The 12,985-nt window shown below is 68.2% G+C and overlaps 1 protein-coding gene across 5 annotated transcripts; it reads left to right on the top strand.

The window, feature by feature from the left end:
- On the top strand, positions 1-12,829 carry SHFL (shiftless antiviral inhibitor of ribosomal frameshifting). Of its 5 annotated transcripts, none has more exons than XM_044995341.1 (9): positions 1-87; positions 2,267-2,408; positions 3,571-3,620; positions 9,736-9,780; positions 10,032-10,070; positions 11,116-11,271; positions 11,354-11,457; positions 11,582-11,730; positions 11,965-12,829. In XM_044995341.1, the coding sequence occupies exons 2-9, from the start codon at positions 2,339-2,341 to the stop codon at positions 12,168-12,170; spliced, it is 819 nt and encodes a 272-aa protein (XP_044851276.1). In that variant the 5' UTR covers positions 1-87; positions 2,267-2,338; the 3' UTR covers positions 12,171-12,829. The 5 variants fall into 5 exon arrangements, with proteins under 5 accessions (XP_044851276.1, XP_044851275.1, XP_044851274.1 ...); XM_044995340.1 differs by lacking the exon at positions 1-87 and adding an exon at positions 438-524; XM_044995339.1 differs by lacking the exon at positions 1-87 and adding an exon at positions 467-587.
- The last annotated feature ends 156 nt before the right edge of the window (positions 12,830-12,985 follow it).

The following is a 12,985-nucleotide window of genomic DNA, read 5'->3' as shown; positions in this document are numbered from 1 at the left end:
TGGGCCGGGCCCAGGGGAGTGCGGCTCCAATTCCCTGCCGGGCTCTGCCCAGTGTCTGGCACCCGACGGGGGTCTGGCTGGTTTGGGGTAGGAGGGAGGCTCCTCGGCGCTGCCCCCTGGAGACTTTGGGGGTCCAGGTGCCCTGCGCTGGGGAGGAGCAGCCTCGATGGCCCCGGGGGCTTTGGGGGGCCAGGCGCCCTGCGCTGGGGGGGGAGGAGCCTCGGTGGCCCCGGGGGCTTTGGGGGGCCGGGCGCCCTGCGCTGGGGAGGAGCCTCGGTGGCCCCCGGGTGCCCTGCGCTGGGGGGGGAGGAGCCTCGGTGGCCCCGGGGGCTTTGGGGGGCCGGGCGCCCTGCGCTGGGGGGGGAGGAGCCTCGGTGGCCCCGGGGGCTTTGGGGGGCCGGGCGCCCTGCGCTGGGGGGGAGCCCCGGTGCCCCCTGGGCGCTGCCCCCACCCCCAGCCGGGCCGATCGAAAGCGAAAGCGGCTCCGGGCGGGGGCGGGTCCGGGCGCGGGAGGCCCCGGGCAGGTCGGTCGCTGCGCCGCGGAGCCGCCCGGCAGCACCATGGAGCGCCGGGGGGAGGAGGTGGAGGTACCGGGGCGCGGGTGGGGGGGGCGTGCGCCCCGGGGGGGGGGCGCTGCGGGGCCAGGGCCGCTCCATGGAGCGCAGGGTTTGCTGCCCCCCCGCCCCACGCTCCAAGGGGCTGGTGGGGCCCGGGGCCCCCCCTGGCTCCCCCCGGGGCTTCACCTGCCGCCCCACGGGCGCGGAGCCGCTGCGGGGCCCCTCTGCCCCGGGCGTGCGAGCGGGGCTGGATCTGGGCTCGGGACCTGTGGGTTGGGCTCCTCCCGTCCCCGGCCGCCCCCCGGGAGCGTGTGGGGCTTGGCACTGCCCGGGCCTCGGGGTGCAGCCCCCCCGGCCTGGCACCAGGCTGGTGGAGTCCGGCCCCCAGCACAGGGCCCTACCCTCTGGGACGCCCAGGAGCAATGGCGCCGAATCCCCACCCAAGGGTGCCACAGGGCTCTGGCCACCCACCCCCTGCGGCCTGGTGCCGGCCCGGTGCCGGGAGCTCGGAGAGCCAGCGGCCCCCCCCCTGCTCTGAAAGGCAGCGGGTCTGCCGGGGGCAGGGGGGGGCGCGAGCCGGGGGCAGGGGGGGGACCGGGGGGGGTGGCAGCCCCTGGCGCGGTGGGCGAAGCCATGCGCCAGGCAGCGCCCGGCTGGAGGGATCTGGCAGGACAGGAGGGGCCGCCCGGGGGTGACACCGCAGCGGTTTCAGCCCCTGCCCCCAGAGAGGCTGGGAGCTGGCGTCTGCTCTGGCCCCGGATCAGGGGCAGGGGGAGCCAGGCGGGCGGGGGGCAGACACCGGCCAGTGAGCTCAGGGGGCCCCTTGGCAGATGGATCCCCCTGGGGAGCGGAGCCCTGGGAGCTGAGCCAGTGCCCCCCCCCCCCGGAGACCCTCCCCAAACGAGCCACCTGCCAGGCCTCGGGGGGGGGGGGGGCACAACCCAGACGGGGCAGGCGTGGGGGGTGGGAACAGCGGGGGAGCCAGCAGCCCCTAAGCCCCCAGTCTCGTCCCTTGGGCTCTGCAGCGTCACCTGGGTGGCCAGGCTCTGAGCAGGGCCCTGGGAATTCTGGGGGAGCCGGGGGCCGCGGCTGGCAGTACCGGGGGCCGGCTGTGGGGTGGGAGGTGGGGAACAGCCCTGGCCCAGGAGATGGGTGGCCAGGCCCAGGCGGGGAAGGGCCCGGGGCGGCCGCGGTAAGGGGGGGCCAGGGACTCGCTGAGGTAAGGGGGGGCCCCAGGGACTCGCTGAGGTAAGGGGGGCTCAGGGACTGGCCGGGGGCGGCCGTGGTAAGGGGGGGCCAGGGACTGGCCGGGGGCGGCCACGGTAAGGGGGGGCCCCAGGGACTGGCCGAGGTAAGGGGGGGCCAGGGACTCGCTGAGGTAAGGGGGGCCAGGGACTCGCTGAGGTAAGGGGGGCCCAGGGACTCGCTGAGGTAAGGGGGGGCCCAGGGACTCGCTGAGGTAAGGGGGGGCCAGGGACTCGCTGAGGTAAGGGGGGGCCAGGGACTCGCCAGGGGGGCCCAGGGACTCGCTGAGGTAAGGGGGGGCCAGGGACTCGCCAGGGGGGCCCAGGGACTCGCTGAGGTAAGGGGGGGCCCAGGGACTCGCTGAGGTAAGGGGGGGCCAGGGACTCGCTGAGGTAAGGGGGGGCCAGGGACTCGCCAGGGGGGCCCAGGGACTCGCTGAGGTAAGGGGGGCCCCTCTCTCGTAGCTGGAGAAGAGCGTGCGGCGCCTGCGGGAGAAGTTCTACGGGCGGGTGAGCGTGGAGGAGGCCGTGCTGCTCATGCGTCGCTACCACAACAACCACGCCATGGTCTGCAAGGTCATCGTGCTGTGCCGGGAGCAGCTGGGGGGTGAGTGGGGGGGCAGGGGCAGAGGTGCCAGGCCCAGCGAGGCAGGCGGGAGGCAGAGGGGCCGGGGGGCAGAGGAGCCAGGCCCAGCGAGGCCGGTGGGGGATAGGTGGGGGCAGAGGTGCCAGGCCCGGCGAGGCAGGCAGGGGGCCAGGGAGCAGACGAGCTGGGCCCGGTGAGGCAGATGGGGGCAGACGAGCCGGGTTGGCGGAGGGCAGAGGGGCCGGGGAGCAGAGGAGCCAGGTCCAGCGAGGACAGGCTGGGGGGCGGGTGGGGGGCAGAGGAACCAGGCCCAGCGAGGCCGGTGGGGGGTAGATGGGGGGCAGAGGAACCAGGCCCAGCGAGGACAGGCTGGGGGGCGGGTGGGGGGCAGAGGACCCAGGCCCAGCGAGGACAGGCTGGGGGGCGGGTGGGGGCAGAGGCGCCAGGCCCAGCAAGGACAGGCTGGGGGCGGGTGGGGGCAGAGGAACCAGGCCCAGCGAGGCCGGTGGGGGGCGGGTGGGGGCAGAGGAGCCAGGCCCAGCGAGGCCGGTGGGGGGTAGGTGGGGGCAGAGGAGCCAGGCCCAGCGAGGCCGGTGGGGGGCGGGTGGGGGCAGAGGAACCAGGCCCAGCGAGGCCGGTGGGGGGTAGGTGGGGGCAGACGAACCAGGCCCAGCGAGGACAGGCTGGGGGGCGGGTGGGGGGCAGACGAACCAGGCCCAGCGAGGCCGGTGGGGGGTGGGTGGGGGGCAGACGAACCAGGCCCAGCGAGGCCGGTGGGGGGCGGGTGGGGGCAGAGGAGCCAGGCCCAGCGAGGCCGGTGGGGGGTGGGTGGGGGCAGAGGAGCCAGGCCCAGCGAGGCCGGTGGGGGGCGGGTGGGGGCAGAGGAGCCAGGCCCAGCGAGGCCGGTGGGGGGCGGGTGGGGGCAGACGAACCAGGCTCAGCGAGGCCGGTGGGGGGCGGGTGGGGGCAGAGGAGCCAGGCCCAGCGAGGCCGGTGGGGGGTAGGCGGGGGCAGACGAACCAGGCTCAGCGAGGACAGGCTGGGGGCGGGTGGGGGCAGAGGAGCCAGCTTGCGTGGGGATAGAGGTGCCAGGCCTGGGGGGCAGACGAGCTGGGCCTAGGGAGGCGGGGGGCCGAGGGGCAGACGAGCCGGGCGGGGGTAACCACGGCCTGTCCTGCCCTAGACGCGGACCCCGAGGAGCGCCGGACTCTGGAGCACGACCCTGTGGTGAAGGTAGTTCACTCTCCGTTCTCGTCCCACCACGGGGGGGGGGGACGTGTGATGGAATAGGGAGGTTTGTGTGGCTGGTAGGTGAGAGCAGGGACTGTCTCTGTGCTTGGTAGGCAGAGACAGGTCTGCAGCTGTAACATGAGCCTGGCTGGGGGAGGGGAGGTCTCACCTCTGGCTGTAGCTAGACAAAGGGAGGGGGGAAGTGGAATCAGTTTTTGGTTTTGGGAGCTGGGTGGTGGGTTTCAGGGGATCCTAAGCTGGGATCCAGGCACCCTGAACCCCCCCCCAGAACGGCCAGATTGAGGGGCCCTGGTTCTGAATCCAAGCTGGGCTGTATCCTGTGTTCCTGTTGTTCAATAAACCTTCTGTTTTACTGGCTGGCTGAGAGTCACTGTGAGTTCAGGAGAGGGGTGCAGGGCCAGACTCCCCCACACCCCGTGACAACTGGTGGCAGCGGTGGGATCGGCGGCACCCCGTGGACGGCGCTTCCTGCAGTAAGTGACTGGGGAGCAGTAAAACGAAGGGGCGATTAACCCCTGGGGGTGTGTGGCCAGAGAGAAGGACTTTGCAGTAACAGGGTCCCCCGGGGGATCACAGCGAGCGATCCCAGGGGCGGAGGAGTCTGCAGCTCGACCCTGGCAGAGAGGTGGTGAGCTCAAGGACTGGCACACTAGGGGTCCCCCTGGAACCCGTGGGGAGCGGCGAGCACCCCAGCCTGCGAGTGGCCAGCAGGAAGATGTATTCCCAGAAGCGCAAGTGTGAGCTGGTGGAGCTGTGCAAGCAGAGGGGGCTGCACTGTGGGAAGCTCACCAAGGCCCAGCTGATTGCCCGGCTGGAGGAGAGAGATCGCAGGGATGAACCGGTCCCTGTCTCTGAGGGAAGCAGCCGGGCAGATGCAGCGCAGGCACCAGTGTCTGTCCCCGCTGGGAGTAGCCAGTCGGCGGATGAGGGCTCCTCGAGACCCCCCACCCCTAGGCCTAGGGGGAGGGGGAGGAGGAGCCCAGCTACGGAGGGCACCGTGACCCCCCCGGCCAGCAGGGGATCGTCCCGGCGACGCTCGGCCTCCGTGGAGCGCAGGCGGCTGGACTTGGAGAGAGAGATCAAACTGAAGGAGATGGAGATGGAGGACCGGCAGAAGCAACGGGAATACGATGAGAGGGAGAAGGAGAAGCAGCGCAGTCATGAGCTGGCCATGGCCCAGCTGAACAACAGGGAGGCCCCGGCTGCGGTGAGTGAGGGGGGGCCCAAGCCTACAAAGAGCTTCGATACGAACTTCCTGGCCCCACGTAAGGAGGGGGAGGACATAGACACCTTCCTGACGGCCTTTGAGAATGCCTGCGAGCTGCACCAGGTTGCCCCTGCAGACAGGATCCGGCGCCTCACCCCCTTACTGGACTCCACCGCCGTGGAGGTGTACAGCCGAATGAGAGGGGCGGAGGCGCGGGACTACAACCTGTTCAAAGAGGCCCTGCTCCGCGAGTTTGGGCTGACCCCGGAGATGTACCGGAAGAGGTTCCGGGGTCAACGTAAGACCCGGGAGGGCACATACCTGCAACTGGTCAACCGGGCGCAGGGGTATGCCCGCAAGTGGACAGCTGGGGCCCAAACTAGAGAGGACCTGCTTGACCTAGTCGTACTGGAGCACCTGTATGCGCAGTGCCCATCCGACCTGAAGCAGTGGCTGATGGACCAGAAGCCGGAGAACCCGCAGCATGCAGGCCGGCTGGCCGACCAATACATGGACAATCGGGCGGGGGATGGCAGGGAGGAGTCTCGAGGGAGCAGGCCTGCCTCAACGCAGAGAGAGAGTCACCATGGGACCTCCCAGCGGGGCCCTATGGAGAACCCCCAAAAAAGGGGAACGTCCAGCGTCAGATCCACCCGACCCCCTCGAGGGGACCCACGAGACATGGGCTGCTTTCACTGTGGCCAACAAGGCCACATACGGGCCCAGTGCCCCAAGCTCAGAGACAGACCGAGCAGACCCAACCCGCCGAGGGTTGACTGGGTACAGACCCAATCGGAGGAGGGGCAACGTGCCCAGGAGAGGGGGGCTGGCAGCGTCCCACCTGGGGAGGAGGGAGGAGGGCCCCAGGTCAGCGCCCCTGGGGGGCTGGATGCTCCGGTCCCAAGGGGCTGCTACAGGGTGGCCATGGGGCTGCCCCTCCGGAAACAGTGCCTGGTTCCCCTGGAGGTGGATGGGAAGAAGGTCACTGGGTACTGGGACACAGGCGCAGAAGTGACGCTGGCCCGGCCCGAGGTGGTGGGCCTAAATCGGATGGTGCCTGATACCTACCTGACCCTGATGGGCGTGAGCGGGACCCCATTCAAGGTGCCCGTGGCGAGGGTGCACCTGAAGTGGGGGGTCAAGGAGGGCCCCAAGGATGTGGGAGTGCACTCCCATTTGCCCACAGAGGTGCTAATGGGGGGGGACCTCGAGACCTGGCCCGGCAATACCCAGGGTACCCTGATTGTGACCCGTAGTCAGAGTCGGCGCAGGGCTCTGCACCCTGACAACGGGGAAAGTACTCTGCCCGAGTGCCTGGCGGGGAGGGAACGCCCAGAGACACGACCCAGAGAGGCTGCGGCCTCAGACCCAGCCGGTGAGAGAGAGCAGGTCCCCATCCCTGTCCCAGCTGCTGAGTTCCAGGCCGAGGTGCAGAAGGATCCCTCCTTGCAGAAGCCCAGGGACCGGGCTGACCTCAATGCAGCGCAGACCATGAGGAGAGGTTGCAAGGAGAGGTTCCTGTGGGAGAAGGGGTTCCTGTACCGGGAATGGGCTCCCCCCGGGGAGGTGGAGGCATGGGGGATTAGGAGGCAGCTGGTGGTTCCCCAGAAGTTTCGCCACAAGCTCTTGTACCTGGCCCATGACATCCCCCTCGCAGGGCACCAGGGAATCCGGCGCACCAGGCAGAGGCTGCTACAGAACTTTTACTGGCCTGGGGTCTTTACCCATGTCCGGCAGTACTGCCAATCCTGTGACCCCTGCCAGCGGGTGGGGAAGGCCCGGGACAAGGGGAAAGCAGCTCTGAGGCCTTTACCCATCATAGAAGAGCCTTTCCAGAAGGTGGCCATGGACATGGTGGGGCCTCTCAGCAAGGCGACCCGGTCAGGAAAGAAATACATCTTGGTGGTGGTAGATTTCGCCACTCGATACCCCGAGGCGGTGGCTTTGTCCTCTACCGAAGCAGCCACCGTGGCGGATGCGCTGCTGACCATTTTCAGCCGGGTGGGGTTCCCCCAGGAAGTCTTAACGGACCAGGGGTCCAACTTCATGTCGGAGCTGCTCCAGTCCCTGTGGGAGAAATGTGGGGTCCGACCCAGCTGGGCCTCAGCGTACCACCCCCAGACCAACGGGCTGGTGGAGAGGTTCAACGGGACGCTAAAGATGATGCTAAAAACATTCATGCACCAGCACCCACAGGACTGGGACAAGTACTTACCTCACCTGCTGTTTGCGTACAGGGAGGTACCCCAGGAGTCTACTGGGTTCTCGCCGTTCGAACTGTTATATGGAAGGCGGGTAAGGGGGCCCCTGGACCTGATGAGAGACGAATGGGAGGGGAAGGCCGCTCCCGATGGAGAGTCGGTGGTGGAGTATGTCCTGACCTTCCGGGAAAGACTTACCGAGCTCATGGGCCTGGCCAGGGAGAATCTGGCCCGAGCCCAGAGGAAGCAGAAGGTCTGGTACGACCGCACGGCGCGGGCCCGCGCCTTCGCCACCGGGGACCAAGTGATGGTTCTCATCCCCGTGAGGAAAAACAAACTCCAGGCTGCCTGGGAAGGGCCCTTCAAGGTTGTCAAGCAGCTAAATGAGGTAAACTATGTGGTGGAGCTGTCGAACCGGGCTCATCACTGCCGGGTGTACCATGTGAATATGATGAAGCCATATTATGACCGGGGGAATATGGTGTTGGCCGTGTGTGGCCACTGGGAGGAGCCGGGGGATGACCCTCTAGTGGATCTATTCCCAGGGACAAAGGCTGGTTCCCCCCTGGAGGCGATTCCCCTCTCAGATCAGCTGACCCCGGCTCAGCATGCTGAGATCAGAGGGGTGCTGCAACTGTACCGACAGCTGTTTTCCAACCAGCCTGGACGCACTAATTTGACCGTCCACCGGGTGGAGACTGGGACACACACCCCGATACGCTGCTCCCCTTTTCGGGTTACCGGGAAGACTGCCCAGGACCTGGAAAGGGAGGTCAGGGACATGCTGGCTTTAGGGGTGATCCAGCCGTCCGCCAGCCCCTGGGCCTCCCCAGTGGTGCTGGTCCCCAAGAAGGACGGGTCGATCCGGTTCTGCGTGGACTATCGGAAGCTTAATGCCATCACCGTATCTGATGCCTACCCCATGCCAAGGCCTGACGAGCTCCTAGACAAGCTGGGAGGCGCTCGGTACCTCACCACCATGGATCTTACAAAGGGCTACTGGCAAGTGCCGCTGGACGCAGATGCCAGGCTGAAATCGGCCTTCATCACTCCCCTGGGGCTCTACGAGTTTCTGACCCTGCCCTTCGGCCTCAAGGGAGCGCCGGCCACCTTCCAGCGCCTGGTGGATCAGCTACTGAGGGGGATGGAGAGTTTTGCTGTGGCGTATATTGATGACATCTGCGTCTTCAGCCAGACCTGGGAGGACCACGTGCTCCAGGTTAGACAAGTGCTGGACCGACTCCGGGAGGCGGGGTTAACCGTAAAGGCTGAGAAGTGCAAGGTGGGGATGGCTGAAGTATCTTACCTGGGCCATCGGGTGGGGAGCGGCTGCCTAAAGCCGGAACCGGCCAAGGTGGAGGTGATCAGAGACTGGCCCGCTCCCCAGACCAAAAAGCAGGTCCAGGCCTTTATCGGGATGGCGGGGTACTATCGGAGGTTCGTGCCCCACTTTAGTGCCATAGCCGCCCCCATCACTGAGCTGTGCAAGAAGGGGAAGCCAGACAAGGTGGTCTGGACCGAGCAGTGCCAGGAGGCTCTCCAGGCACTGAAGGAGGCTCTGCTCAAAGGCCCAGTTCTGGCAAACCCAAACTTTGACAAGCCCTTTATGGTGTTTACCGACGCCTCAGACACGGGCCTGGGGGCGGTGTTGATGCAGGAGGATGAAAAGGGGGAGAGACACCCCATCGTGTACCTGAGCAAGAAGTTGCTACCCCGGGAGCAGAACTACGCGGCCATCGAGAAGGAATGCCTGGCCATGGTGTGGGCCCTGAAGAAACTGGAGCCATATCTCTTTGGGCGCCACTTCACCGTGTACACCGACCACTCTCCCCTGACCTGGCTGCACCAGATGAAAGGAGCCAACGCCAAGCTCCTGAGGTGGAGCCTGCTCCTGCAGGACTATGACATGGACGCGGTCCACGTGAAGGGAAGTGCCAACCTGATAGCGGACGCGCTGTCCCGGAGAGGGGGCCCCGAACTTCCCCGGGTCACTGGGCAGTGACCCCGCTCAGTTCAGTCTCGGAGGGGGGAGAGGTGTGATGGAATAGGGAGGTTTGTGTGGCTGGTAGGTGAGAGCAGGGACTATCTCTGTGCTTGGTAGGCAGAGACAGGTCTGCAGCTGTAACATGAGCCTGGCTGGGGGAGGGGAGGTCTCACCTCTGGCTGTAGCTAGACAAAGGGAGGGGGGAAGTGGAATCAGTTTTTGGTTTTGGGAGCTGGGTGGTGGGTTTCAGGGGATCCTAAGCTGGGATCCAGGCACCCTGAACCCCCCCCCAGAACGGCCAGATTGAGGGGCCCTGGTTCTGAATCCAAGCTGGGCTGTATCCTGTGTTCCTGTTGTTCAATAAACCTTCTGTTTTACTGGCTGGCTGAGAGTCACTGTGAGTTCAGGAGAGGGGTGCAGGGCCAGACTCCCCCACACCCCGTGACAGGACGTGGGGAGAGCGGGGGCCGTGGTCAGCGTTTGGGGGACCCCGGGCTGAGTCGCAGACAGGACCAGACGCTGCTCGGGCCCTGCCTCACTGGGCAGCCAGCCAGGCTGCACCGGGCCCACTGCTGGCCAGGGGCAGAGTGGGGGGCGTCTGTGCGGCCTGGGGTGCTGGGCTGGGGCTGGGTCATCCAGCCGGCGGGGAGCCCAGGTCTCCCTGAGCCGTCCCCTCATGCCAGGCTCCTCTCGCTTCCCGTCTAGAAAGTGGTGGAGAAACTGAAGCAAGAAGAGGAGCAACAGAAACAGGTGTGTGTGTGTCTGTGCTGATCTCTCTGTGTGTGCACCTGTGTGCGTGCCTGTATATACACATGAGCACACTTGTGCATGTGTGTGCGTGTCTATATGTGTCCGTGTCCCTGGCTGGAGGGGAGGTGCCCTGCAGGGGGAGGGGGAGGCACCCCTCTCTTGGCGCTGGGGTCGCTGTTCACACACATCTGGGTATTTGCATTTTAACTTTATTTCTTATCTCTTACCCCCCCCGCCCCCCCTCCGTGCAGAAACCCGGCCTTGACTGCGAGAGCGACAAGGACATTGAGGTGAGGGGGACCGGGCCCATGGGACCCACAGGGACGGAGACTTTGCCCCCTGCTCCTGGCAGATCTTTCCCTTTGCTGTTACTACCGTGGCAAATAAGAGGCCCTAGCCGAGATCAGGGCCCCATCGTGCCGGGCGCCGCCCAGACCCCGGCCGAGATCGGGGCCCCATCGTGCCGGGCGCCGCCCGGACCCCGGCCGAGATCGGGGCCCCATCGCACCGGGCGCCGCCCAGACCCCGGCCGAGATCGGGGCCCCGTCACGCCAGGCGCTGCCCGGACCCCGGCCGAGATCGGGGCCCCGTCACGCCAGGCGCTGCCCGGACCCCGGCCGAGATCAGGGCCCCGTCGCGCCGGGCGCTGCCCAGACCCCGGCCGAGATCGGGGCCCCATCACGCCGGGCGCCGCCCAGACCCCGGCCGAGATCGGGGCCCCGTCACGCCAGGCGCTGCCCGGACCCCGGCCGAGATCAGGGCCCCGTCGCGCCGGGCGCTGCCCAGACCCCGGCCGAGATCGGGGCCCCATCGCGCCGGGCGCCGCCCAGACCCCGGCCGAGATCAGGGCCCCGTCGCGCCGGGCGCTGCCCAGACCCCAACCAAGATCAGGGCCCCGTCGGGCCGGGCGCTGCCCAGACCCCAGCCGAGATCAGGGCCCCGTCGTGCCGGGCACTGCCCGGACCCCGGCCGAGATCAGGGCCCCGTCACGCCGGGCGCTGCCCGGACCCCGGCCGAGATCAGGGCCCCGTCACGCCGGGCGCTGCCCGGACCCCAGCCGAGATCAGGGCCCCGTCACGCCGGGCGCTGCCCAGACCCCGGCCGAGATCGGGGCCCCGTCGCGCCGGGCGCTGCCTGGACCCCGGTCGTGTTGGGCGCTGCCCGGACCCAGAGCGAGCCTGCCCCTGGGCATCTCGCCATCTGAACAGAGGCGGGTGGAAGGGGAAGGAGGCACCGAGGAGGGACGTGTTCGCCCAGCACCTCAGCAGCCGAGGAAGGAGGAGAACGCAGGTGACCTGATCCCCAGGCCCCCCCATGCTGCCCTCTGCCCCCCAGGCCATAGCCCAGCAGCTGATGGTGCTGCCACTGACGGAGCGGAACCTGCGCATGTTCGACCACGCCAGCCGCAACCTCATCCCCTCCGCCGAGCGCCAGTTCGCCTGCCAGGCCTGCGACAGCACCTGGTGGCGCCGTGTGCCCGAGAGGAAGCAGGTGCGTCCGCCAGGGCTGGCGGTGGGGGGCGGGGCGGGGCGGGCTGTGGCCCGGGACACTCACTCTCTGGGGTCCCCCACAGGTGTCCCGGTGCCGGCTGTGTGGGAAGCGCTATGACCCGGTGCCCTACGACAAGATGTGGGGCACGGCCGAGTTCCACTGCCCCTCCTGCAACCGCAGCTTCAGGTGAGGGGGGGTCTCCCCACGGCCTGGCCCTGCCATGGGGCGGGAGGGGGAGCACTGGCAGGCTGCAGCCAGCGGCTCTGGGGGGGAGTGTGACTCTCAGCCCCCACCGCTGTCTTCCTGCCAGGGGCTCAGCGCAGATGGGCATGGCCTCTCCCTGCTTCATCTGCGGCACCCGCGTGCTGCCCAGCCGCATCCTCTCGCCGCACCAGGTCGCCGGGTCCCGGAGCCGCAACCCCCACTCCTGCTACGCTGAGGACTGCTACAACCGCCGAGGTGAGGGGCTGGGTGGGGTGGGGTGGGGGGCTGAGAGCCGGGACTATTGGGTTCTATCCCCGGCTCGGGGAGGGCAGTGGGGTCAGAGCAGGGGTGAGCTGGGAGCTCGGACACCTGGGTTCTATCCCTGGCTTTGCCACCGACTCAAGTCCCTGCCTCACTCTCTGCCTCAGTTTCCCCTTGGTAACTTGGGAGCAGCGCCCCGCGTGACACTCTGCCCTTCCCCCCCCGCAGAGCCCCATGTGCCCGGCACCCACTGCGTCCACCCCCGCAGCCGTGCCAAGAACAGGCTGCCCAAGGTGCTGTTCGCCAGCCTGGAGCACCAGAGCACCGGCTCCACCGTGGCCACCTGCCTGAGCCAGGGCAGCCTGGCGCTCTGCGACCTGGACGAGCTCCTCCTCGAGGACCTGGCGGAAGAGAGCGAGGGCTCGGAGGACTAGCGCCCCTGCTGGCCCTGGGCCCCTCTGCCCCCCCCGGGCTCTGTTTGCACTTTATCCTTCTCGGCTTTTCTGGCCCGGCCAGGCCGACCCCGCTTCTCTCCTCGGAGCAGGGGGGGCCCTCTCTGGGGCGGGGGCCTGTCTCTGCCCAGCCTGGTGGAAGCTGCACGCCGGCCTGGTGCTGCTGGGGCCCCGCGGGCGCTGGGCCTGGCACCGGATCTGCCTCCCTCTTAATTATCCATGTAACTTACAGAGCAGGGTCTGGAGCGCCCCGATCCGGGGTGGAGTCAGGCTCTGGACTTGGGGCTGAATTCCAGCTCCTTTGTATCCCTACTTCTCAGTGAGCTGTGGCTGGCTGAGGCCCTGGCCTTGCAGCATTGACCAAAGCCGAGCGGCTGGACGGGGACCAAGCCAGGGCGAACGCAGGGGGCAGTTCTCCCCGTGGCCCTGCCAAAGACGCTGCCCTCGCCCCTTTCCGCGGCAGGCTCGGCTGTGCCAGCCTGTCTGTCCTGTGTCTGCTCCGGGGGCGAGTCAGCTTTACCCCCTAAGTGCCCATCCTCTCCTGACGCCCCGGGTGGGGGGTGCTGGGAGACGCCCATCACCGTGGTTACAGTTTCTTAGCAGCCATCTTTTTATGAACTGAATAAAGAACGTTTGGCAGAGCCGGCGTCCTGCGGGCTGTTGGGCTGGCAGGGCCGGGCACGGGGACCCGGATGAGCCGGCGTCCCGGGAGCTGTTGGGCTGGCAGGGCCGGGCGCGGGGACCCGGATGAGCCGGCGTCCCGGGAGCTGTTGGGCTGGCAGGGCCGGGCACGGGGA

The sequence above is a fragment of the Mauremys mutica genome, chromosome 20 (genome assembly GCF_020497125.1).
Source record: "Mauremys mutica isolate MM-2020 ecotype Southern chromosome 20, ASM2049712v1, whole genome shotgun sequence".
NCBI lineage: Eukaryota > Metazoa > Chordata > Testudines > Geoemydidae > Mauremys > Mauremys mutica.
The sequence above is the reverse complement of the archived record's forward strand: the minus strand, read 5'-3'. Positions and strand labels throughout refer to the sequence as shown.